Source organism: Zalophus californianus, chromosome 6 (assembly GCF_009762305.2).
Source record: "Zalophus californianus isolate mZalCal1 chromosome 6, mZalCal1.pri.v2, whole genome shotgun sequence".
In the NCBI taxonomy this organism is placed as follows: Eukaryota; Metazoa; Chordata; class Mammalia; order Carnivora; family Otariidae; genus Zalophus; species Zalophus californianus.
Window position 1 is genome coordinate 118,136,292 of NC_045600.1, and position 25,187 is coordinate 118,161,478.

A 25,187-nucleotide genomic window follows, 5' to 3' on the forward strand; every position below is an offset into this window, starting at 1 on the left:
AATTAATTAACATATAATGTATTATTAGTTTCAGAGGTAGAGTTTAGTGGTACATCTGTTGCATTTAACACCCAGTGCTCATTGCTTCAAGTGCCCTTCTTAATTGTGTTCTGCTACTTTACCAAATTTGTTTATTAGCTCTAACAGTTTTTTTTTTTTTTTTATGGTCTTTGGGGTTTTCTATATATCATGTCATCTGCAAATAGTGACAGTTTTATTTTTTCCTTTCTACCTTTTTTTTTCCTTGCCTAAATGTTCTGGTTAGGATTTCTAATACTATGTTGAATAAAAGTGGTGAGAGTGGGCATCCTTGTCTTGTTCCTAATTTTCGAAGGAAAGCTTCCGGCTTTTCAGTGTTAAGTCATTGTTAGTTGTGGGCTTGTCATATATGGCCTTTATTATTTTGAAGTACATTCTGTCTATACCTGCTTTGTTGAGAGCTTTTATCTTAAATGGATGTTGAATTTTGTCAGATGCTTATTTCTGCATCTATTGAAATTATCGTATGATTTTTATTTTTCGTTTTGTTAATGTCTATTATGTTGATTGATTTGTGGGTATTGAACTGTCCTTGCATCCCTGGGAATAAATCCCAGTTGATCATGGTGTAGCATCCTTTTAATGTATTGACAAAATTAGTTTGCTAATATTTTGCTGAGGATTTTGGTGTGCATGTTCATTAGGGAAATTGGCCTGTAACTATTTTTTTTCTTGCAGTGTCCTTATTTTGCTTTGATATCAGTAATTCTGGTCTCATAAATTGAATTAGGAAGTGTTCTCTCCTCCTCAGTTCTTTGGAAGAGTCTGAGAAGGGTTGGTATTAATTCTTCTTTGAGTCTTTGGCAGAATTCACCAGTGAAGCCATCTGTTTCTGGATTTTTTTTTTAGATTTTATTTATTTATTTGACAGAGAGAGAGAGCACAAACAGGGAGCAGCAGGAAGAGGGAGAAGCAGGCTCCCCGCTGAGCAGGGAGCCTGATGTGGGACTTGATCCCAGGACCCCAGGATCATGACCTGAGCCAAAGGCAGATGCTTAATTGACTGAGCTGCACAGGTGGGGAGGTTTTTATCACTGATTAAATCTTCTTTTCATATTTTGTTTCTTTCTCATTCAGTCTTGGAAAGTTGTATGTTTCTAGGAATTTGTCCATTTCTTCTGGGTTGTGCAGTTTGTTGGTATATAATTATTCATAGTAGTTTCTTATGATCTTTGGTATTTCTGTAGTATCAGTTGTAACATCTCTTCTCTCATTTCTGATTTTGAGTTCTCTCTTTTTTTTCTTGGTGACTTTAGCTACCTGTTTGTCAATTTTGTTTATCTTTTCAAAGAACCAGCTCTTGGTTTCATTGATATTTTCTATTGTCTTTTTATTACCTATTTCGTTATTCTCTGATCTTTGTTTTTTTCCTTCCTTCTACTAACTTTATCCTTCATTTGTTCTTTTTGTAGTTCTTTGAGGTGTAAAGTTAGATTATTTGAGATGTATCTTGTTTCTTGATATAGGCATTTATCACAATGACTTTCTGGTTTAGAACTGCTTTTGCTGTATCCCATAAGTTTTGGTATACTGTATTTTTCTTCTCATTTGTCTCAAGGTATTTTCTGATTTCTTGGTTGACCCATTGGTTGCCAAGTAGCATGTTTAAGTTCCAAAGTATTTGTGATTTTTCAAGTTTTCTTGTCATTGATTTCTAGTTTCATACCATTCTGGTTGGAAAAGGTGCTTGATGTGATGTCAGCCTTCTTAAATTTATTAAGACTTTCCCTGTGTTCTAAAATATGATCTATCCTGGAGAATTTCCATGTTGACATGAGAAGAAAGTATATTCTGTTGCTGTATATATCTGTTAAGTCCATCTGGTCTGATACATAGTTTAAGGTGATATTTCCTTATTGATTTGATGAAAGTAGACTATTAAAGTCCCCTGCTGTTACTCTACTGATGTTTTTTTCTCCCTTTAGGTTTGTTGAGATGTGCTTTATATATTTATTTGTTCCTGTGTTGGGTGCATAAATATTTATAAATGTTATATCTTCTGTTGGGTGGACTATTTTTTTTTTTATCATTTTTTATCATTATGTAATGCTTTTTTTTCCTTTGGCTTTTTTTTTTTTCGTTAAGATTTTTTATTTATTTGACAGAGAGACAGAGAGAGAGGGAACACAAGCAGGGGGAGTGGAAGAGGGAGAAGCAGGCTTCCCGCTGAGCAGGGAGCCCGATGTCGGGCTTGATCCCAGGACCCTGGGTTCATGACCTGAGGCAGAGGCAGATGCTTAACGACTGAGCCACCCAGGCGCCCCTTCTTTGGCTTTTATACAGTCTTTATTTTAAGTCTGTTTTGTCTGTTACAAGTATAGCCACACCCACTTTGCTTTGGTTGTCATTTGCATGGAATATCTTTTTTCATCCCTTCACTTTCAGTCTGTTTGTGTCCTTATGTCTGAAGTTGAATCACTTGTAGCAGCATATAGATATTACTTTTTTAAAAAATCTATTCAGCTATTTCATGTCTTTTAATTGGAGAATTTTCTGTATTTACATGTACTCTGATTATTGATAGGTATGTGCTTATTGCCATTTTGTTAATTGTTTTCTGGCTGATTTGTAGTTCCTTTTTTCTCCTCTTTCCTTCTTTGTGGTTTGATGGCTTTCTTTTATTGTTATGCTTAGATTTCTTTATCATTATCTTTTATGTATCTGCTATAGGTTTTTGTTTTATGGTTAGCATGAGGCTTACATATTTATAAGTCTATTTTAAGTTGGTAACAACATAAGTTTGAAAGCATTCTAAAGCTGTAAATATTTACCCTCATCCCCATGCTTTATGTTTTGATGTCATAATTTATACCTTTTTGTCTTGTGTATCTTTTAGTTATTGTAGTTGTTATTTTTACTAATCTTGTCTTTTAACCTTTATGCCAGTTTTGTAAGTGATTAATCACATACCTTTACTCTATATTTCTTTCCAGTGAGATTTATACTTTCATATATTTTCTTGTTACTATTTCCCTTTCTTTTCCAGAAAAAGGGTTCTCATCCAGGCCCTGATGGACAACCAAAAAACTGGCAGTTGGTGTTTATCTTTGCCCCTCAAGGCTCAGGGATTAGCAGCTTTATAGATAAGGGCAGTCCTGATCATAAACCTACTGCATTTGCACAAAACAGTGCAGTTTGTCTATCCCTGACTGCTTTAAGTCCTAGTGCTCACTTCTCTTCCTTAGTAATAAATGCTGTTTGTGGCATTTTTTTCCCCCCAGAATAGGACACTTTCATCTGCATTAAAAACCTGTGCAGGCATGTATTCTTTTTCCTCAGTGACTTTCTGAATGGCATCTGGAATCTTGTCTACTTCCTCTTGATTGGCAGAAGCTGCTTTTCCTGTTGACTTTTTTTTAAGCCAAATCTCTTTCTGAAATTACCATACCAACTTACTGGCATTAAATTCTCCAGCTTTTGATCTTCATCTTCGTTTTGCTTTAGGTTGTCATCATATGATGGCTTCGCTTTTTCTCAAATCACATTAGAGTCTCTATAGGTATTCCTTTCTTTTTTTTTTAAATTTTTAAATTTTAATTGTTTTGTTAATCACCATACGTTACATCATTAGTTTTGGATGTAGTGTTCCATGATTCATTATTTGCGTATAACACCCAGTGCTCCACGCAGAACGTGCCCTCTTTAATACCCATCACCAGGCTGACCCATCCTCTCACCCCGCTCCCCTCTAGAACCCTCAGTTTGTTTCTCAGAGTCCATAGTCTCTCATGGTTTGTCTCCCCTTCCGATTCCTCCCCCTCCTTCATTCTTCCCTTTCTGCTATCTTCTTCTTCTTTTTTTCTTTTTAACATATAATGTATTGTTTCAGAGGTACAGATCTGTGATTCAACAGTCTTGCACAATTCACAGCGCTCACCATAACACATACCGTCCCCAATGTCTGTCACCCAGACACCCCATCCCTCCCACTGCCCCCCACTCCAGCAACCCTCACTTTGTTTCATGAGATTAAGAATTCTATAGGTATTCCTTGCTCATAGCAATCCTGCACCCGCATAAAAGCTGCATTTTCAATACTATATAAAAAGGTATTTTGCAGAAAGTACAGTGTTTTTGTGTCTGCTGGTGTGACTGCTGTGTCAGCTTCATGAATTTCCTCTTCTTTTTTTAACATTGGTTCTTATACTGGATTCATTTATCTTGAAATGGCAGGCAGCCACAGCTGCAGACCTCCATCTATGGTATTTATCAAACAATTCAACCTTTTCTTGTAATGTCATGACTTTTCTCTGCTTCTTGGGAACATGTCTGGCATCATTAGTGGCACTATGTATGGCTCCCATGGTGTTATTCAAGGTTATGAGAACTACTAGAGGTCACTTTTTACTGCAGTACACAATTTACTGGAGACAACTGCTCATGTGGAGATGATTAGCATCTAGTGGTGTTTTAAGCGGATACTTGCAACACTTGAGCTCACTGCAATTGCAACGGGAGTGGTTATGAAATTTTAAGAGTAGTACATTACATTAAGTATGTACTGTGGTTAATTTTATGCTGTTATGATTTAATACTGCATCTTTAGGTTTATTTACATTTTTTCAACCCTTTAGGGGCTGTAAGTATTTTTGTGTGTGTTGATAAATTTTAACTTTATAATAGGTTTGTGTATGTTTTATGGTAGTAAATGATAGAGTAGTAGTTACATATATTTTGTGCATTCCTGACATACCTAACTTTTAATTTTTTTTTGATATTTCTAGGCTTTGTGATTTGCTTGTGAGTTTTTTCAAATTGTTGCAAATGTCCAAAAAATTTTCCAATATATTTATTGAAAAAAAATGTGTGTATAAGTTGACCTGTGTAGCTTGACTGTGTTGTTTAAGGGTCAGCTGTAATTATTTTATCTTCCTCCAAAATATTCCAGTAAATGTATTACCTTTCATGAATCGTGTATGCTGGACAATTTTACTGAAACATTTTTATTTTGAGTTTGGTTATATAACATGAATATAATGGATAGAGTTTTTCTGTGTGTAGGAAATGTGCTGCTGAAAGGTGTTGACTTTATAATTTTGTGTTAAAAGCTTTAATACAGTGTTTCAGAGAGGCAGCATACCGTGGTGGCTAAGAGTGGTCTGTCTCATGTGCCGTAATCCTCTGGGTCACCTTGAGCAAATTCTGTATGCCTCAGTTTCCTGCTCCTTAAAATCCATGTACAATATTACCTCTTGATGGTGACTGTGAGAATTACCCAATATGTGTAAGGTGCTTAAAACCATTTATTGGCACATATTAAGTACTCAGGTGTTACATATTATTGCTATTATCCATTTTATCAACATTGTAACAAACTATAGGCAAGATATTGAGAGTTTGGGTATTTTCCTCTCTTGTTTTCTAGATGTGAATGAATTGAAGGAATGTCTTTCTGTGTTGGTTAAAGAGCAGCAAGCTCTGGCCATCCAGTCAGCCACTACTACCCTTTCAGCCTTGAGACTCAAGCAGAGGCTGGTCATCTTGGAACGATATTTCATTGCCTTGAATAGAACTGTTTTCCAGGAGAATGTCAAAGTTAAGTGGAAAAGCAGCAGTGTGTCTTTGCCTCCTGTGGACAAAAAAAGGTAATAATATAATGAAGAATGAATCCTGATACCAGCTAAATATAAAATGCAGGCTGTTTTGTTTTAGAAAGTTTAAGTACAACTTGCAATATAGTCCCGTTTTTCATCTTATGATATTTTGTTCTTGCTTTCCCTTTTTGTATGTTTCATATAATCTGGAGAATGGCTTTGCTAATTTTCTCAGATTAACAGACTATGCTTCATAATCTGTGCCATTATTTTAAAACCCTTTTCTGTCAGTAGCTGTGGAAGCCAGTGAAGGTGTAGATAAGCATGTCTAGATTTTTGAAAATGGGGTCTGAATATTATGTTCTTTTCATTTTGTTTTATTTTGCTACTGGATAGGGAATAGTCAGATCATGATATTTAGTGCCTAGTGCCTAGCTAGTTTAGATGTTTATTTTTTCTTCCTAATGTGATTTTCTTCTTCTTTTATTATGAGAGATTCTTTCAGGCATATCATTTTTAATGTATTGGTATATATCAGCAGATTTTCTGAAACATTAACTAGAATGCTTAAGGCTCGTATAAAGTTTTAGTAGCTGTCTACCACAGTTTTATTCTCAGAAGACTTGACTAAAAGATTTCTAGATATAACTCATACTTTATGTAGCAAGAAGAGTTTTTTTTTTTTTTAAGATTTTATTTATTTATTTGACAGAGGCAGTGAGAGAGGGAACACAAGCAGGGGTAGTGGGAGAGGGAGAAGCAGGCTTCCCGCTGAGCAGGGAGCCCGATGCGGGGCTTGATCCCAGGACCCTGGGATCATGACCTGAGCCGAAGGCAGACGCTTAATGACTGAGCCACCCAGGTGCCCCAAGAAGAGTTGGTTTTATTTGAATATAATACTGACTTTTATTCCCTATAGAGCATGGAATGTCCGGGGCAGAAAGAAGCAGGGGGGCAAAAAACCTTATTATCTTGCTACTTGGAGATAAGTGCTAAATTTAGCATATTTCATGTTTTTTTTCCTTTTTAAATCTAGTTGAAATCATATTACATGTCCTATATTTGATAGTAGTTTTAAGATAGATTAAACCAAGCGACAGAGGATTCCTACCCATGTGGTGAGAGCAAGCAGCACGGTCCTTTCTTTCCTTCTTGACTGGAAAGCGAGTGGTTCTTTGTGGTAATTATTGATCAGAGAGGGGTTCTGCATATGGGGGTGGTAGATTCTAAGCCTCTGTAAGCACTCCTGTGTGTTTGTTGAATGAGACTGAATTCTCTAAGATGCAGAAGTGGATGAGACCCCAACTGATTTTTCTCTGTGATTTTTCCTTTGTGGTGATGTAAGTGTTAACAGATTAATTGGAATCTGCCTTTCACTAAATCAAACAAATTCCTAAAATTAAAAAAATATGTATTTTGAGATAATTGTGGGTTCACATGGAGTTGTAAGAAATAGTACAGATTCCTTATAGCCTTCACTTTCTTTCCCTCAGTGGTAGCCACTTGCAGAACTGTGGTATACTGTCACAATGAGGATATCGACTTTGATACAGATTCCCTCTCTCAGTCAGATTTCCTTAGTTTTACGTGTTCTCAACTCTGTGTGTGCATGCATGTATGCATGTGTTTCCATACGATTTTATCAGAGGTATGGATTTTTATTACCACTGCCACAGTTGGAGTACAAGACAAGGAGTCTTTTTATACCACACTCTCCTCCTTTCCACTCCCCTCTGCCTTATCCTCTGGCAGCCCTTAATCTGTTCTTCATGTCTATTATGTTACCTTGGCTTTTTTCAATCAGCATTATCTCCTTGAGATTTTTCCAAGTAGTTACATGTGTCATCATTGCATAATAGAATTCTGTGACATGGATGAACCTCATTTTGTTTGACCATTCATCAATTGAAGGTCATCTCAGTTATTTACAGTTTTTGAGTATTATGAATAAAGCTGCTATGAATATTTGTGGACAGGTTTTTGTGTGAACCTGTTTCATTTCTCTGGAATAAATGCCCTGGAGTTCAATTCTCATGTCTTATGTTTAGGTTTGTAGGACACTGCTATACTCTTTCCAGAATAGCTGTACAGTTTTACAGTCTCATCAGCTATGTATCAGTGGTTTAGTTTCTCTACATCCTTGTTAGCATTTGGTGTTGTTACTTCTTTGTTTTAGCTATTCTGTTAAATGTGCAATGATATCTTCTAAATTTTTGTAGATTTATTTTCCTCATTTCTCAACTTACTGGATAGTGGTGGGTTTTACCAACTAGCAATGGGTTGGATAGTTGACTGGTGTGGATGGGCGTGGGTCCAAGCTACTTGTATTTTTTTTTTTTTCTTGAGTATCTGTAAAATAGAGAGTGACTTACTGAAGATTTAGCAATTCTTACACTGTACAGATTTAGAACTGTTGGGCTCTTTCTCTAGGGCCAAGGTTATGACTGCCTGAGGGAAACCCCAGTTTCATGTTTCTCCTGAAGCATTTTTCTGGTGAGGGCTCCTCCTACCTCATCTGAATAGACTCAGCATGTGTGCTTTCTGTCTTAAAGACCACTATATTTCTCATGCAGAAATCAAGTTTAAATTTCCTTATTCCTGTCTCCTAGGAACTCAGTCCCCTTATTAGAGGCAGTCACTAATTAAGGTTTTTTGTGTCTCCTCATGAGCTCCCCTCCTAAAGCTCAAGATTCATAGATGTATGCATACTAGCTGCCTCTGTGGGGTCCCCACGTTCTTTGCTGCTAATTTTACTTGATGTTATATCTTCGGACAGTCATTCCATATCATTACCCATTTTTTTAAATAGCATTTCCCCCTGATTGTGAAAGCAAACTTTAGTAAGTTTGAAGAATACGGTGTATAGTAGAAATACTCAACAGTGTAAAGTTGAAAATAAAATTACTTGCTAGTCATGATGGAGTTTGTATTGTACACTTTTTATATTCTAGGTTTTTTTTAAGAATGATTTTTATGGTATGCCATTTGTATAACTTCTTTAAACATGCATATTTGTTAACTCTACAATATAAGTAGTAAAAACCTTAAAAGACACATGAGAATGATAAGTACTAAATTCAGGAGAGGATAAGCAGGATGGGTGCAGTCTCAGGCATTTGTTGTATTGTTCTCTGTGTGTTCCTCAACCCCCTCACCTGCCTTTTCTTTACTACATGACCTTTAACCTCCCATTTATGTATTTATCTGTTTATTTTCTGTTCACCATGTGTCTCCCTGACTCATAAGATCACCTCCCAGAGATTATTTTGTGAACATTCTGCAGGTCATTTAAAATTCTTTCTAAATGTCTTTTTCTTAAAGAGAAAACTCCTTTACAAAGGACATTTGATAAAAGTTTTTATATATGAAACTAAAAGTCACACATTGTCATCCTGCTGTTTAAAGAAATCTATTGATCATATTTTTTTGTACAAATCCTTCCATGTTACTTATTTTATTTTGGTATTTGCACATTCCTCTGACTGACCAGTTAACCCAACTCCCATGTGTGTTGTCCACAGTTCCCGGCCCACAGGCAAAGGAGTGGAAGGACTTGCGAGAGTTGGATCCCGAGCAGCTCTCTCCTTTGCCTTTGCCTTCTTACGCAGGGCCTGGCGGTCAGGTATGTGGGCCCAGAGTGTTCTTTTTCCCCACATCGGAAGACTTGGATTGTCTTCTCAGTTCTGCCACCACATGCCCTTGGCCGATCCCATATGCTCTCTGTGCCTCGTTTTTCTTGTTTGTAGAATGAGAGGCTTCAGTCTGTTTGATTTTTCAGGACTGTTCTCTTAAAAAAAAAAGAAAAGAAAAAGTGTATATGTGCATATATTCCAGGTAAACCACTGCAGTGTGCATCAATGCTGATTTATTTCCTAGAACAAGAAGTTAGAATTGCACATGGGAGAGTCATAAAATAAAGAACTGACTGAGTTCTTGGAGTATCTCGTTGAGAGGAAAGTGAGGGATTGAAAATGTGACAGTGGCATCCTCTCATATGGTGGGGTAGGAGGTCCCTCTGGGAAAGTGGGGAGGGCTTTACTTGTCAGTGCTGCCTGAGGATTGGGTGGACTTCTCTGATGCATGTGTGTGCCCAGGGGAGGATGCGGATCTCTGCAGTGAGCTGTTACAGGAGTCCCTGGATGCCTTGAGAGCCCTGCCTGAGGCTTCACTCTTTGATGAGAGCACGGTGTCCTCTGTGTGGCTGGAGGTGGTAGAGAGAGCAACCAGGTTCCTCAGGTCTGTCGTGACAGGGTGAGTTCTTTCTTTTCACATCTTAATACATGAATGGTTCCAACATGCTTCAAAGTCTCGTCTCATCTTCTCTTTAGAGCATAAGGTTTGTGGTATGTGTTTCCAGCCCATCCTCAACTCTTTGATTCTAGATCTTGGTTTTTAGGTTTTCAAATATTTGCTTTTGATATTCTGATTAGACCCAGGAAGCTATCCTATTGAATCAGGTAGAAAATGAAAGATGCTTTTGTAATGTGTTTTTTTCAGATATTTTATGATTTGGGAATTAGTCATTCATAAAGTGTTTGAGCACCTATTGTGGGCCTCTCAGTGAGAATGTGGATGCTACCATTCTGAGTGAGGGGTGTTGTCTTAATAGACAATGTGGGATTAAACAACTACTCAAGATCAAAATGTTTAAAAAAATTTTTAAAGGTGAATCATTTTTCGGTAAGGAAAGCCATGAACTCTGATCTTGGGTGCAATGTATTTTTGTTAAGAGTTTTTAAATTTAAAGAAAATGTATGTATTCAAGACATAATTCAGCAACAAGGACATAATTAAAAGAAAAGTGAGTGTTTTCTCATTCCTTTTGCCAGAGGTCACTCCTGTGCCCCTTCCAGTATGCAGGGATACCTGTGGTCTCTATGACAACAGACTGTGAGTTCAGCTCCCTAGAATGCTGATGAAGGCATTGCAACAAGGTTTAGGACTGGGAGCCCTGAAAATAGGCTTGGAATTACAGTTGATCCTTGAACAATATTAGGGGGTTGGGGGTGCCAGTCTCCACACAGGTGAAAATCCACATATAACACTTGACTCCCCCCAAACTAAACTAATAGCATACTGTGGATTGGTAACCTGAACAGTGGATTAACGTATTTTATGTTATATTTTTATTTACTGTATTCTTATTATACTACCTACCTTTTTCTTAAAATTTTGGTATTTCTAGGCTACATGGTTCATCTGTGAGTTTTTTCAAATTATTGCAAATCTCCAAAAAATTTTTCAATGCATATATATATATATATGTTGAAAAAAATCTGTGTATAAGTGAACCTGTGCAGTTCAAACTCGTTCAAGGGTCAACTGTAATTTCAAAATTCAACTGTAATGGTGATGTCAGAAGGTCCTCCCTTCCCCATCTTGGGTTAAGAAGACTTGTTATTATTGGGGACAAGTTAAAATATTTCTTTGGTCAGAGATAAAAATAAGCATAACATTTTGCATATATTTGCCAGGTGGTTTTAGAAATTGATGTTTCTCCACTTCCATAGAGGGATGTGGATATTCCACATGTCACTGAAAGTGGAAACATATCTAAACATTTTTCTACCCATGATTTGAATAATGATAAAAATAATTTTATGCTATGGAAACTGGAATGTTTTCTAATGTAGTCATAGTATCTGAATTAATTCTTTCAATAAGAAAATATCTTTACAAATTAATTGTATGCTTTAAAATCTCTTACTAAATTTGAGTAGTAAGTCTCAGAAACTTGATTCTAAATATTAAAAATATACATGCTGTCTTAAGCTCTCATGTTACTTTGTTCTGCTTTCATTTCAGGGATGTTCATGGAACGCCTGGTACCAAAGGGCCGGGAAGCATTCCCCTTCAGGACCAGCACCTGGCCCTGGCCATCCTGTTAGAGCTGGCTGTGCAGAGAGGCACGCTGAGGTGAGGGGTGCCTCAGGCTGGGAGCATTTCAGGGAAATGTCTCTGTATCTGAACATCTGTTTCATTTTATGGCATTTCATTGAATCATTTATGATTGTAGAAAACATGTGGTGTTCTTCTATAATCAAGAACCATATCCCAGGACTTTCTCTTCTTTCAAACCTGGGTACACTTAGGTTTTCTTCACTTCCTTTTTTTATGTTCAACTTTCTAGTAGTCTAGGAGCTGTTCTTTTTTTTTCTTTTAATTTTCCTCAAATAATGATTTTTATTCCATTAATTAAGGTCCTAGAAGTTCCCTTTAGAAAGTGCTGTTTGAGGGGTGCCTGCGTGGATTAGTTGGCTAAGCGTCTGACCCTTAATTTCGGCTTAGGTCTTGATCGCAGGGTCGTGAATTCAAGCCCTGGGTTGGCCTCCATGCTGGGTGTGGAGCCTACTTTAAAAAAAGAAAAGTGCTGTTTGAGTTTCTTAACTGGTTTTATATGTGGATATCTTTTGCTAAAATCTTGGCATTGATTCAGTGATTTTACTGCCAAGAATTATTTTCATGGTATTATTTTAGTGGTATCCTTTTGAATATAAAGTATTTCTTCTATTTAATTACATAACCTGCTTTTATTTTTGGCAGACCATGGCAATAAAAGCTAATCTGTTTTTGCTAGAGAATAAAGATGTTTTCTCTTTCAGCCAAATGTTATCTGCCATCCTGTTGTTGCTTCAACTGTGGGACAGTGGGACCCAGGAAACTGACAATGAGCGGTCCGCCCAGGGCACCAGCGCCCCCCTTCTCCCTTTGTTGCAAAGATTCCAGAGCATCATCTGCAGTAAAGATGCCCCTCATACAGAGGGTGACACTCACGTAAGTATCGTAACAAGATTTTGCATTTAAGTAGCTGTCTTGATTCAGTTATCCTAAAAGAGTTAGACTTTTGGGGCGCCTGGGTGGCTCAGTCATTAAGCGTCTGCCTTCGGCTCAGGTCATGATCCCAGGGTCCTGGGATCGAGTCCCGCATCGGGCTCCCTGCTCAGCGGGAAGCCTGCTTCTCTCTCTCCCACTCCGCCTGCTTGTGTTCCCTCTCTCGCTGTGTCTCTCTCTGTCAAATAAATAAATAAAATCTTAAAAAAAAAAAAAAAGAGACTTTTATAAACAGACCAGACTGCATGTCTGTGACAGTAGTTGTCTCTAGGGGAGAGAGTCAGTCAGATGTGGGACAGGTGTAGGGATGTCATGGAGTGAGTTTCACTTGATATGGTAGAATATCACGGGAGCATGAGGCCTCTGTGTCTGTGTTCTGGATTGTGTGTACTTAGTAGGAAGAATGTATTTCTTGACATGTATCAACTTGTACTTTTAGAGAGATTCCTCTGCTGCTCTTTGACCATGCAGTTTTCTTTCTGCTGAACTGGAGCCATTGAGCCCTTCATGTTTGTGGGTTTAGTGCTTGTGTGTTTCTAGCAGCCTGGAAATTTGCTTTGGCTGTGCTTTGGCTGTGATGGGGAGTGAGTTTAAGATGCTGTGGAAGATATAAAGAAGGTGTGCTCATCTCCATGAAGGAGTTAGTTTAGTAAGAGGCATGAAAATGGGTAAAAATTCTGACAACTGGAATTTCAGGAACAAAATGTGAGAGTCAAAGCAAGTCCTTATGGGTACTTGCAGTGATAATGTGGAGAGGCATCGCAAGGGTTTGAGGCTCAGTTGGTGTGGGATGGAGTGCGTGTCTGGTTCAGAGAATGTGCTTTACCATGAGGTCGTGTAGTTGCCTAGTGGTTAACGTTCATTTGTTTTGACCCTGCCTAGAGAAGTCAGGTAAATCTTTCTCCTCCATGTTCCTCCATATGCCATTTATGGAGAAGACCTCGGATCGGTGAGTGCCAGCTGCATTGCAGCACAGAGCTAAGTCTGACATGCACCCTTTATTTTTTTTTAAGATTTATTTATTTATGAGAGAGAGAGAGTGCGTGTGCAGGGTGGGAGGGGCAGAGGGAGAGGGAGGGAGTCTCAAGCAGACTTCCCACTGAGCACGGAGCCCAACGGGGTGCTCAATCTCACAACACCGAGATCATGACCTGAGCTGAAATCAATATTTGGACCCTTAACTGACTGAGCTACTCAGGTGCCCCTGACATGCACACTTTTAAATACATGTTAGAAAAAGAGCATTGAAAATAGTGGCTTACTTTCTTGGACCTTCCTGTATGCGGGGCATTGTGTGGAGCATGTCACCTAAGTCATCACTGTGTTTAGTCCTAGAACAGCAAGGCTGGTGGCAGAGGAGGGCCTGCCTGGGTCCTCGGTATGAACTTGTGGGACTGCTTCTTTTTAGAAGAGTTTGATCTTGTAGGTCTTTTCTGGAAAGGCAGCTATTCCATTATAAAGTTAATTTTTCTATCACTTGGCAGTCTTTAATGAGAATAAGGCCATTCTGCCTTTAGAAAAGAATGAAATTTGTTACTTAATGTGTAATATTAGGTTTTCTCCAGGGTGGGTGGCATTTAGGTTAAAATAAGTGGTTTTGGTTTTCAGTTTGCAAAGCCAGTTTGAGGTGCAGTGCTGTGTTCCTAGGAAGCTTGCTCTGTATTCTGAGGGCTGTTGGAGGGGTGAGCCTGCAGGGTGGCTGGGCCATGTCATTGACCTGTGTGGAGTACGTACCTGGAAATGTGCAGGCACCGCTGTGTGTAGTTTTACAGCAAGTGTGTAGACATGTGGATGTGTAGTGTCACTGGATCAGCAGCACTTCTCATTTGATGGCCAAAAGGAGTAGGTTTACAGATAATGCATAACTGTGACTACCAAAATATAAAGAGTGGTTAAGAGCTAATTATGTTACTTTAATTTTTCCTCTGTTCTCAAGAAGCCTGTTTACTTTTCTTCTGTAGCTTTTGTCTGGTCCTTTGAGCCCCAATGAGAGTTTCCTGAGGTACCTTACTCTTCCACAAGACAATGAACTTGCCATTGACTTAAGACAAACTGCGGTTGTTGTCATGGCCCATTTAGACCGTCTGGCTACTCCCTGTATGCCACCTCTGTGTAGCTCACCAACGTCTCATAAGGTATGTGAGATAGCAGTGTTTGTTCTTTGTATGTTCTATAGTTAGTAGCACTCCTAGATTCTCACTCTGTGCCAATATGGAGACACTTTCTCTGGTATTGGGGGTGGAGCTGGTTACAGCTTTTAAACATGTATACACTTTAAAGTGTTGTCAGTGGTCAGAGCGAGTGATGAGCAAGCTGAGGTATACAGGACTTTAGGACCCAATCCAGCATCCCAGGTTCCAGATTCAGGAGATGTGTCCCCAGAGAGCGCTCCTTTATCCGAACAACCACATGCTGTCCTGCCTTCCTCAGGGAGGTTCCAGCGCTTTTTTTGTACACTAGGAGCTTAGGCCATAGGCTGTCTTGATGCTACTCAGAGCAGTGATAACACTAATCTACATGTGTGAAGAGCCTGCCAGTGCAGGCCCCCTGAGGACTTCACACACACAGTTGCATCTGGCATCACAACACTGTCCCACTGTATTGATGAGAAGATTGCCATTTGGAGTGGCAGTTAATTTTGCCAGGGTCACACAGAATAATCCTGGATTTGAATCCAGGTTTTTCTAACTTTTTATTTTTAACATGATTTATATTTATTTCATTTGACCATCATTTTTTTTTCCAAATAAATATATTCACATGGTTCAGAAGTCAAAATTAAGTGCAAAGACACCATTACTTTCTCCTCCCTGTCCCCTCATCTGCCTGGTTTTGCACCTGCTTTTCACTTTTCTAGTCTCTTACATATCCTTTCAATATCTCTGGTATTAGCATTAGTGGTAGCATGTCATAGCTTGTTTTTTTCACTATACAGTATGTACTGAGGAGCTTTCTCTATTAATAAACAGAACTTCTTTCTTTATTTTAAAGCAACTCAGTATTCCATGTATGGATCTATCATGATTTTTTTGATGGACACTGTGTTGCCAGAAGTTTGCTACTCAAGTACTGCTGCAGTGACTAGCCTTGTACGTTTGTTCTATTTGCACGTATGCATGCGCCACTGATTGACCTGATATGGGTGGACACATTAGCTGATTATCACAAAATAGCTCACATACAACTTGATCCTTCTCACCCATACCAACAGTAGGATACTTGTCTCCCAGCCTCTTGCTTAGGCTTTCAGGTTTCTTCCTGTTACGACAAAAATGGTAACCTGATACGATCTGAGCATTTTAAAATATGTTTAATGTCTACTTATATTACTTTTTAATGGTTTCTGTTAAAATGAAATGCTGTGGAAGAATAATAACCTGTTCAGTTACTTCATCTTACCTGTTAACTGAGGTAATATGGAATGTTATGACTTATTTTGATATTTTAGATCAGCTTCATTCTTTACATGCTTTGTTTTTATCCTATGGTATCTCAGTGTTAGCATAAATTTTTCTTTCTTTTGAGTAAGAAAAATATTCTTGCCACCCTAAAGAAGATGTTTACTTACCTTGTTATCTTACAGGGATCATTGCAAGAAGTCATAGGGTGGGGGTTAATAGGATGGAAATACTATGCCAATGTGATTGGTCCAATTCAGTGTGAAGGACTTGCCAACCTGGGGGTCACGCAGATCGCCTGTGCGGAAAAGCGCTTCCTGATCTTGTCGAGGAATGGCCGCGTGTATACGCAGGCCTACAACAGTGACACGCTGGTAGGTGTTTTGGGGCCCAGATCACTTCCCTTGGTGGGCACTTTTCTACTACAGGTGCTACAGAATTCTAGTCTTTATTTCTGAAGATTTAGAAGCACCTGTTCCTTGTATTTTATTAGTCTTACTTAATAATCTTAAATAATTAAGATCATTATTGTCAAAATTTGGGGGCAGAATTTCTTAGTTGTTAAGATCAGGAGCTCCTTACAATAACACGCATTGCCTATCATGATTCCCATTTGTAAACTAATTTTCCACATGTAAACTCAGTATATTTTGGGGCCACATAGTAACAGATAAGGGAATTGGGCCTTGTGGGGTGTTTTTCATCTTGAGTTGTGAATTTCCATTGTGTGGAGGTGGACTAGTCATGTCACAGAGCACTTGGAGGCTGCCCACTCTTCTGTTGGTAGTGGGCAGGGCATCTGGACGATTGGATGGCAGCCTCCAGAAGCTCATGTTCTTTCAGTTCAAGGAGAGTTTGTTAAAATGAGATGCATAATTGAGAAGAGTCATGCTGTTTTCATTGTCCTTGGACTGCTTACTAATTTTCTTCCTATTTTTACCCTTTTAGGCCCCACAGCTGGTCCAGGGTCTTGCCTCCAGAAACATTGTGAAGATTGCTGCCCATTCTGATGGTCACCACTACCTGGCTCTGGCAGCCACAGGAGAGGTGTACTCCTGGGGTTGTGGGGATGGTGGACGACTGGGCCACGGGGATACTGTGTACGTATGGTCGATTATTAAAATTGACATGCTTTCCCTTTGAGTTGCTGTATCCAAAATAGGATGGAAAAGAAAAGTGTGGCTGGTTGTTTTCTAGCTACTCTGATGTGTAGGGCTAGGGTGGAGAAGGCTATCAAGATATGTCAGCCCCTGGGTAATGCTATGGGAGTTCTGCCCATAGCACAGAGGATGACGTCAGTTGCCCTTCCTGTTCTTCTCTCCCAGATTCAAAGCTTCCAGCTTTTGCTGTTCCTGTTTTAATTATATATACCAATACCCCACACTGTGGAGTTTCCTAAAGCAAATCCCATTGAAACAATCCCTTGTTTCTTCATTCACAAACACTTCAACATGTCTCTAAGAGATAAGATCCTCCTTTCCTTAAGCCATTCCATTTTCATAGGTACAAAATTCAGTAATTTCTTAATGTCCTATTTTGTGGAAGCTTTTGATTATTGTGAGAGAGCAGGAATAAAACAAAATGGTTGTTCTAAATGCAGGGTTGTAAAAATGGAGAGTTCCCACAGCTGCCACAGAGTGGTAGGAACCCTTTTATATGTTGCTGGCTTGAGTGGGAAGCCTGGTAGAGAAAAACTTGGCCCTAGATTAAAATTGAAGATGCACCCCCATTTCAAGGGGATTAGAGGCATGAAAAGAGTGGAGAGGAGTCTGGCACCTTCTCACTGTGGTGGGATGGAGATGGACATCCCCGGGTAGAATCTCAAACTGTGAAAAAAACTGAGCAATGTGTATTGTGTGTTAGCATTCAGCAGAAGTATTCTAAACTTGACAGTACTGTAAGGGAGTCAGACAAATGTGGTAAAAGGAATGCTAATTATAGAATTTAGAATTGTTGTTATTCTCAGACTAAAGGAGGTGAGGTGGGTGGGGCACATAGGACTTGAAAGGATGGAGATACAGGCTGGGGACATTAGTTTTTTGCTTCTTTTATGTTATTTGTAATTTGTACTAAATTAACAAAAAAACTAGTAATAAAATTATACTCAGTTGAGATTAAGTGCTAGATGCTAGATTAAATAACTTGTCCATTGCTTGAGAAATTGAGGGAAGGAAAAGAGATCAGTGGAGATGGTAGGAATTGGAGGGAAACTTGGGGGTTGAAACTTGAGCTGAACAGGAGGGATAAGTGGTATCAGAGTAGGGTTGTTCAGCTCTCCCTGTGCCTATATGTGCCCATGCTTTTGTGTGCATTTATTTATTTTGCAGAATAGTGGGTCACAAAGTCAGTAAACCATGTCTTTGGAGAGGGTAGAGTTGGGTGTTACCAATCATAGTATACATATGCTGGATTATAAGCATAGGGCATTTTGCTGGTTTTGAAAGTGAAGAGCCATCTACTAAGATTTCTCCCTAATTAATCCTTATTGCCTCCTATTTTTATTTGTAAAATATAGTTTGGAGTGTGGTTAGTAACCTTGCTCCTTCATTCCTTCCTCATTTATTTAACAAATGTGTAAATTTTAACCACCGGTATGAGGTTTACAAATCCAATTGTTATAAGAGTGCAATTTGATGGGTTTCAGCAAATGCATGCAGTTGGGGAACCACCACAACTGAGAGAACATTTCTGATGCCCCTGCTACTGTCTTTGGACCCCTTTGCAGTCAAACCCTGCTCTCTGCTTCCAGTTCCTGATCTGCCCTCTATCACTATGTGGTATTTTGTTCCTGGCTCTTTCACTTAGCAGAGTTCCTGAGCTTCAGCCAAGTTGTTGCATGTGTCAGTAGTTGCTTTGTCCCTGTTGCTAAGTGGTCTGTCTATGGATGGGTCACTGTTTTGGACCACTATGAACAAAGCTGCTCTAGACTTGATTGTACGAGTCTTTAACAGACCTGTTTTGATATTCCTGCCGGATGCCATGCTTGGCATTAGGTGCCCAATAAACGATCAATCGTGGAAGTGTTGGGTGTTTGAATTCTATGTTCCTTTATTATTTCATAAGGCGCCTGAAAGGCCAAACTGTCTTGGCACTCTGGTGGTTGATTCAGATAGTTATTTTCTTTGCTAACACTAATAGGACATGCATAGAAGGACATTCACATTTGTTTCCCTTCTCTCCACAGGCCTCTGGAAGAGCCTAAGGTGATATCTGCTTTCTCTGGAAAACAGGCTGGGAAGCATGTGGTGCACATCGCATGTGGAAGCACATATAGTGCGGCCATCACTGCCGAGGGGGAGCTATATACCTGGGGCCGAGGGAACTACGGCCGACTAGGCCACGGTACATTTGCTCTGAGCCAGCTCGAGCATGCGGTGGGAGGTTGCCTCTTTTGAGGATCTTACAGTAACGATTGTCCTATCTGTTTGAAGGCTCCAGTGAAGATGAGGCCATCCCAATGCTGGTAGCTGGGCTTAAAGGATTGAAGGTCATTGATGTGGCATGCGGGAGCGGGGATGCTCAAACCCTGGCCGTGACAGAGAATGGTACGCAGTGCTTATGCTGCCCGAGCAGGTCCTCAGGATGAGGAGTGCCGCTTTCTTTGAGGGAGTGAGTGCACCTCATGTGGCTGCCCCTTTGTCCATCTTTAAGTGGTGTGCACCTCAGGGTCTGTGGCAGAGGTTAAGAAGTTACAGGACTTCTAACATCTGTTACCCACATGCAGAGAGCTAGTTAACAGCTGTATCCTCCCTATTTGGGCATTTCATTTTTTAATTAAAAAATGAGTTACAGTGGAATAATTGACATTCTGAATTGTTTCTAGTTATTATATTTCCTCATGTTCAGCTACCCTTGATTCTCTGTGGTAACTTAGAACACTGCTTAGGCTATGTGGATTCTAGTATAATGTTACATTGTTGGCTTGTTTTTAATTTCACTTTTGTATTTGTGTTCATTACTGAGATTGTACTCATTTTGCTTTTCCTTTGAGGGTACGTTTAGCAGGTTTGATGGTTAGAATCTTACTGATTTTTAAAAAACTATTTGTTAATATTGTGAGGGTCTGTCTTCAGAATTGTGAGGGTCTGTCAGAATCAGCTGGGGAGCCTCTCTGTCTGCCCTCCTGCAGAAGTTGAATGGCACATTGGGAACTGACTTAATTCTGGGGATTACTTTCTTTTTTTAAAAAATTATTTATTTATTTGTTTCAGTGGTAGAACTTAGCAATTCATCAGTTGCATATAACATGCAGAGCTCATTACATCAAGTGCCCTCCTTAATGCCCATCACCCAGTTACTCCATCCCCCCTTCCCCCCAGCAACCCTCAGTTTCCTCTAGTTAAGAGTCTTTTATGGTTTGTCTCCATCTCCGATTTCTTATTTTTTCTTGTATTCATCTGTTTCTTAAATTCCGCATATGAGGGAAATAATCTGATATTTATCCTTCTCTGACTAACTTGTTTTGCATTAACATAATACCCTCAAGTACCATCCACATCATTGCAAATGGCAAGATTTTATTCTTTTTGATGGTGGAGTAATATTCCATTGCATATATATCCACATCTTCTTTATCCATTCATCTCTTGATGGACATATGGGCTCTTTCCATAGTTTGGCTATTGTGGATGTTGCTGCTATAAACATTGGGGTGCATGTGCCCCTTCCAATGACTATGTTTGTATCCTCTGGATAAATACCTAGTACTGTGGATCATAGGGTAGCTCTATTTTTCTTTTTGAGGAACCTCCATACTGTTTTCCACACTGGCTGTACCAGGTTGCATTCCCACAGGAAGTGTAAAAGAATTCCCCTTTTTCTGTATCCTCAACAACATCTGTTGTTTCCTGAGTTGTTAATTTTAGCCATTCTGACTGGTGTGAGGTGGTCTCTCATTGGTGGTTTTGATCTGTATTTCCCTGATGCCAAGTGATATTAAGTGTTTTTTCATGTGTCTGTTGGCCATTTGTATGTCTTCTTTGGAGAAATGTTTGTTCATGTCTTCTGCCCATTTCTTGGTTGGATTATTTGTTCTTTGGGTGTTGAGTTTGATAAGTTACAGATTTTGGATACTAGTCCTTTATCTGATAAGACATTTGCAGATATCTTCTCCGATTCTGTAGGTTGCCTTTTAGTTTTGTCAGCTGTTTCCTTTGCTGTGCAAAAACTTTTTATCCCGATGAAGTCTCAGTAGTTCATTTTTGCTTTTGGTTCTCTTGCCTTTGGACACGTGTCTAGCAAGAACTTGCCAAGGCCAAGGTCAAAGACGTTGCTGCCTGTGTTGTCTAGGATTTTGATAGATTCCTGTCTCACATTTAGGTCTTTCATCCATTTTGAGCTTATTTTTGTGTATGCTGTAAGACAGTGGTCCAGTTTCATTCTTCTGCATGTGGCTAATTTTCCCAACACCATTTGTTGAAGAGACTGACTTCTTCCATTGGATATTCTTTCCTGCTTTGTCAGAGATTAGTTGACCATAGAGTTGAGGGTCTAATTCTGGGTTTTCTATTCTGTTCCACTGATCTATGTGTCTGTTTTTGTGTTAGTACAATACTGTTTTGATGATTATAGCTTTGTTTTTTTTTTTTTAAAGATTTTATTTATTTATTCATGAGAGACAGAGAAGAGAGAGAGCGAGAGAGAGGCAGAGGGAGAAGCAGGCTTCCAAGGAGCAGGGAGCCCGATGCGGAACTCGATCCCAGGACCCTGGGATCATGACCTGAGCCGAAGGCAGATGCTTAACCATCTGAGCCACCCAGGCGCCCTGATTACAGCTTTGTAATACAGCTTGAAGTCTGGATTTGTAATGCCTCCAGCTTTGGTTTTCTTTTTCAACATTCCTTTGGCTATTTGGGGTCTTTTCTGGTTCCATACAAGGTTTAGGATTGTTTGTTCCAGCTCTGTGAAATATGCTGATGATAATATTTTGATAAGGATGGCATGAAATGTGTAGATTGCTTTTAGATAGCATGGACATTTTAACCATATTTGTTCTTCCAATCCATGAGCATGGAATGTTTCTCCATTTCTTTGCATCTTCCTCAATTTCTTTCGTGAGTGTTCTATAGTTTTCAGAGCACAGATCCTTTACCTCTTTGGTTAGGGTTATTCCTAGGTATCTTATGGTTTTTGGTGCAATTATAAATGGGATTGAGTCCTTGATTTCTCTTTCTTCTGCTTCATTGTTAGTGTATAGAAATGCAACTGGCTTCTGTGCATTGATTTTGTATCCTGCCACTTTGCTGAATTTCTGTATCAGTTCTAGCAGTTTTTGGGTGGAGTCTTTTGTGTTTTCTACATAGAGTGTCATGTCATCTGTGAAGAGTGAGAGTTTGACTTCTTTGCTGATTTGGATGCCTTTTATTTCTTTTTGTTGTCTGATTGCTGTGGCTAGGACTTCCAGCACTATGTTGAACAGGAGTGGTGAGAGTGAACATCCCCGTCATGTTCCTGACATTAGGGGAAAGGTGTCAATTTTTCCCCATTGAGAATGATACTCTCTGTGGGCTTTTCATAGATGGCTTTTATGATATTGAGGTATGTTCTCTCTATCCCTACACTGCAGAGAGTTTTAATTGAGAAAGGATGCTGTATTTCGTCATACGGTTTTTCTGTGTCAGTTGAGAGGATCGTATGGTTCTCCTTTTATTTATTGATGTGGTGTATCAAATTGATTTGTGGATGTTGAACCACCCTTGCAGCCCAGGAATAAATCCCACATGGTCCTGGTGAATAGCCTTTTGATGTATTGTTGGATCCTATTAGCTAGTATCTTGTTGAGAATTTTTGCATCCATGTTCATCAGGGATATTGGTCCATAATTCTCCTTTTTGGTGGGGTCTTTGGTTTTCGGATCAAGGTAATGCTGGCCTCATAGAATGAGTTTAGACGTTTTCTTTCCATTTCTATTTTTTAATCAGCTTCAGAAGAATAGGTATTAATTCTTCTTTAAATGATTGGTAGAATTCTGTTGTGAGGCCACCTGGACCTGAACTCCTGTTTGTTGGGAGATTTTTGATTACTGCTTCAGTTTCTTTCTTGGTTACAGGTGTGTTCAGGTTTTCTATTTCTTCCTGTTTCAGTTTTGGTTTTTATGTTTAGGAGTGCATCCATTTCTTCCAGATTGCCAAATTTGTTGGCATATAGTTGCTCTTGATATGCTCCTACAATTGTATTTCTTTGGTGTTGGTTGTGATCTCTCCTCTTTCATTTATGATTTTATTATTTGGGTACTTTCTCTTATTGACATATCTGTCTAGGGGTTTATCGATCTTACTAGTTCTTTCAAAGAACCAGCTCCTAGTTTCACTGATTTCTTCTACTGTTTTTGATTTATATTTCATTGATTTCTGCTCTAATCTTACTATTTTTCTTCTCCTGCTGGATTTAGGCTTTATTTGCTGTTCTTTTTCCAGCTCCTTTAGGGTAACGTTAGATTGTGTGTAATACTTTTCTTGAAAAAGGCCTGTATTGCTATATACTTCCCTCTTAGGATGTTGCATCCCAGAGTATGTGAACTGTTGTGTTTTCATTTTCATTTGCTTCCATGTATTATTTTACTGTTTTTTAGTTTCCTGGTTGTCCCATTCATTCTTTAGTAGGATGCTCTTTAACCTCCATGTATCTGTGTTCCTTCCAAATTTCCTCTTGTGATTGAGTTCAAGTTTTAAAAGCATGTGGTCTGAAAATATGCATGGTATAATCTCAGTCTTCTGGTTCCAGCTGAGACCCAGTATGTGATCTATTCTGGAGAATGTTCCATGTGCACTCTAGAGGAATGTGTATTCTGTTGCTTTAGGATGAAATGTTCTGAATATTTTTGTTAAATCCATCCGGTCCAGTGTGTCATTCAAAGCCACTTGTTTCTTTGTTGATCTTCTGCTTAGATCATCTTTCCATCTCTGTGAGTGGGGTGTTAAGTCCCTTACTATTATTGTATTATTATGAAAGTGTTTCTTTAGTTTTGTTATTAATTGGTTTATGTATTTGCCTGCTCCCAAATTAGGAGTATAAATATTTACAATTGTTAGGTCTTCTTGTTGCATAGACCCTTTTATTATGAATCAGTGTCCTTCCTCATCTCTTATTACAGTCTTTGGTTTAAAATCTAGTTTGTATGAAATAAGGATGGCTACTCCAGCTTTCTTTTGATGTTCATTAGCATGGTAAATGATTTTACACCCCCTCACTTTCAATTTGGATGTGTCTTTGGGTTTAAAATGAGTCTCTTATAGACAGCACATCGATGGGTCTTGTTTTTTTAATCCATTCTGATACCTTATGTCTTTTGATTGGAGCAATTAGTCATTTTACATTCAGAGTAATTACTGTAGGATATGAATTTAGTGCCATTGTATTACCTGTAAAGTTGCTGTTTCTGTATATCGTCTCTGTTCCTTTCTGGCCTTTGTTACTTTTGGGTTCTCTCTTTGCTCAAAGGATCCCCTTTAATATTTCTTGTAGGGCTGGTTTAGTGTTCACAAATTCCTTTTGTTTCTGTTTGTCCTGGAAACTCTTTATCTGTCCTTGTATTCTGAATGACAGCCTTGCTGGGTAAAGTATTCTTGGCTGCATATTTTTCCCATTTAGCATGCACATTGAATATATCATGTCAGTCCTTTCTGGCCTGCCAGGTCTCTGTGGACAGGTCTGCTGCCAGCCTGATGTGTCTACCTTTGTAGGTCCAGGACCTCTTGTCCTGAGCTGCTTCTATAATTTTCTCATTGTCTCTGAAATTTGTTAGCTTCACTATTATATGTTGAGATGTTGACCTATTTTTATTGATCTTGAGGGGATTTTCTGGGCCTCCTGGACTTGAATGCCTGTTTCCTTCCCTAAATTAGGGAAGTACTCAGCTATACTTTGTCAAAATGAACGTTCTTCCCCTCCCCGTCCCATCTTCTGGGACTCCCTATTATCTGGATATTATTTTGCTTTATAGTGTTTGAGTTCTTGAAATTTCCCTTCATGGTCCTGTAGTTGTTTTTCTTCCCCCTTCTCAGGTTCCTTATTTTGCATCATTTTTTCTTCTGTCTGACTCGCTCTTCTGCCTTCTTTATCCTCACTTTGGAGCCTCTGTTTGTGACTATATCTCAGTAATAGCATTTTTAATTTCGGCCTCATTAGATTTTAATTTTTTATTTATACAGGGATTCTCTACTGTCTTCTTTGCTTTTTTCAAGCCTAGCCAGTATCTTTATAATGGTTTTAAATTCTAGTTCAGACATCTTACTTATATCTGTTATTGATTAAATCCCTGGCAGTGATTATTACCTCCTCTTCTTTCTTTTGGGGTGAGTGTCTCCATTTCATCATTATGTTGAGAAAAGAATAGAAGAAAATGAGAGAATAAACAAAAATAACAACAGAAAAAAACAAAACAAAA

At 38.9% G+C, this 25,187-nt stretch overlaps 1 protein-coding gene across 9 annotated transcripts in view; it reads left to right on the forward strand.

The window, feature by feature from the left end:
• Positions 1-25,187, forward strand: part of HERC2 (HECT and RLD domain containing E3 ubiquitin protein ligase 2) — a 253,448-nt gene that overhangs the window by 57,098 nt on the left and 171,163 nt on the right. For all 9 annotated transcript variants that reach the window (XR_003516092.2, XM_027572872.2, XM_027572866.2 and 6 more), the window contains 10 exons: positions 5,405-5,624; positions 9,095-9,195; positions 9,668-9,824; positions 11,379-11,489; positions 12,176-12,347; positions 14,366-14,539; positions 15,988-16,176; positions 16,751-16,902; positions 18,987-19,144; positions 19,234-19,347. Coding sequence is in view for 8 of the 9 variants with exons in the window: in XM_027572872.2 (XP_027428673.1) it covers positions 5,405-5,624; positions 9,095-9,195; positions 9,668-9,824; positions 11,379-11,489; positions 12,176-12,347; positions 14,366-14,539; positions 15,988-16,176; positions 16,751-16,902; positions 18,987-19,144; positions 19,234-19,347 (1,548 nt within the window). In the remaining variant the exon portion in view is untranslated. The remainder of the gene's footprint in view (positions 1-5,404; positions 5,625-9,094; positions 9,196-9,667; positions 9,825-11,378; positions 11,490-12,175; positions 12,348-14,365; positions 14,540-15,987; positions 16,177-16,750; positions 16,903-18,986; positions 19,145-19,233; positions 19,348-25,187) is intronic.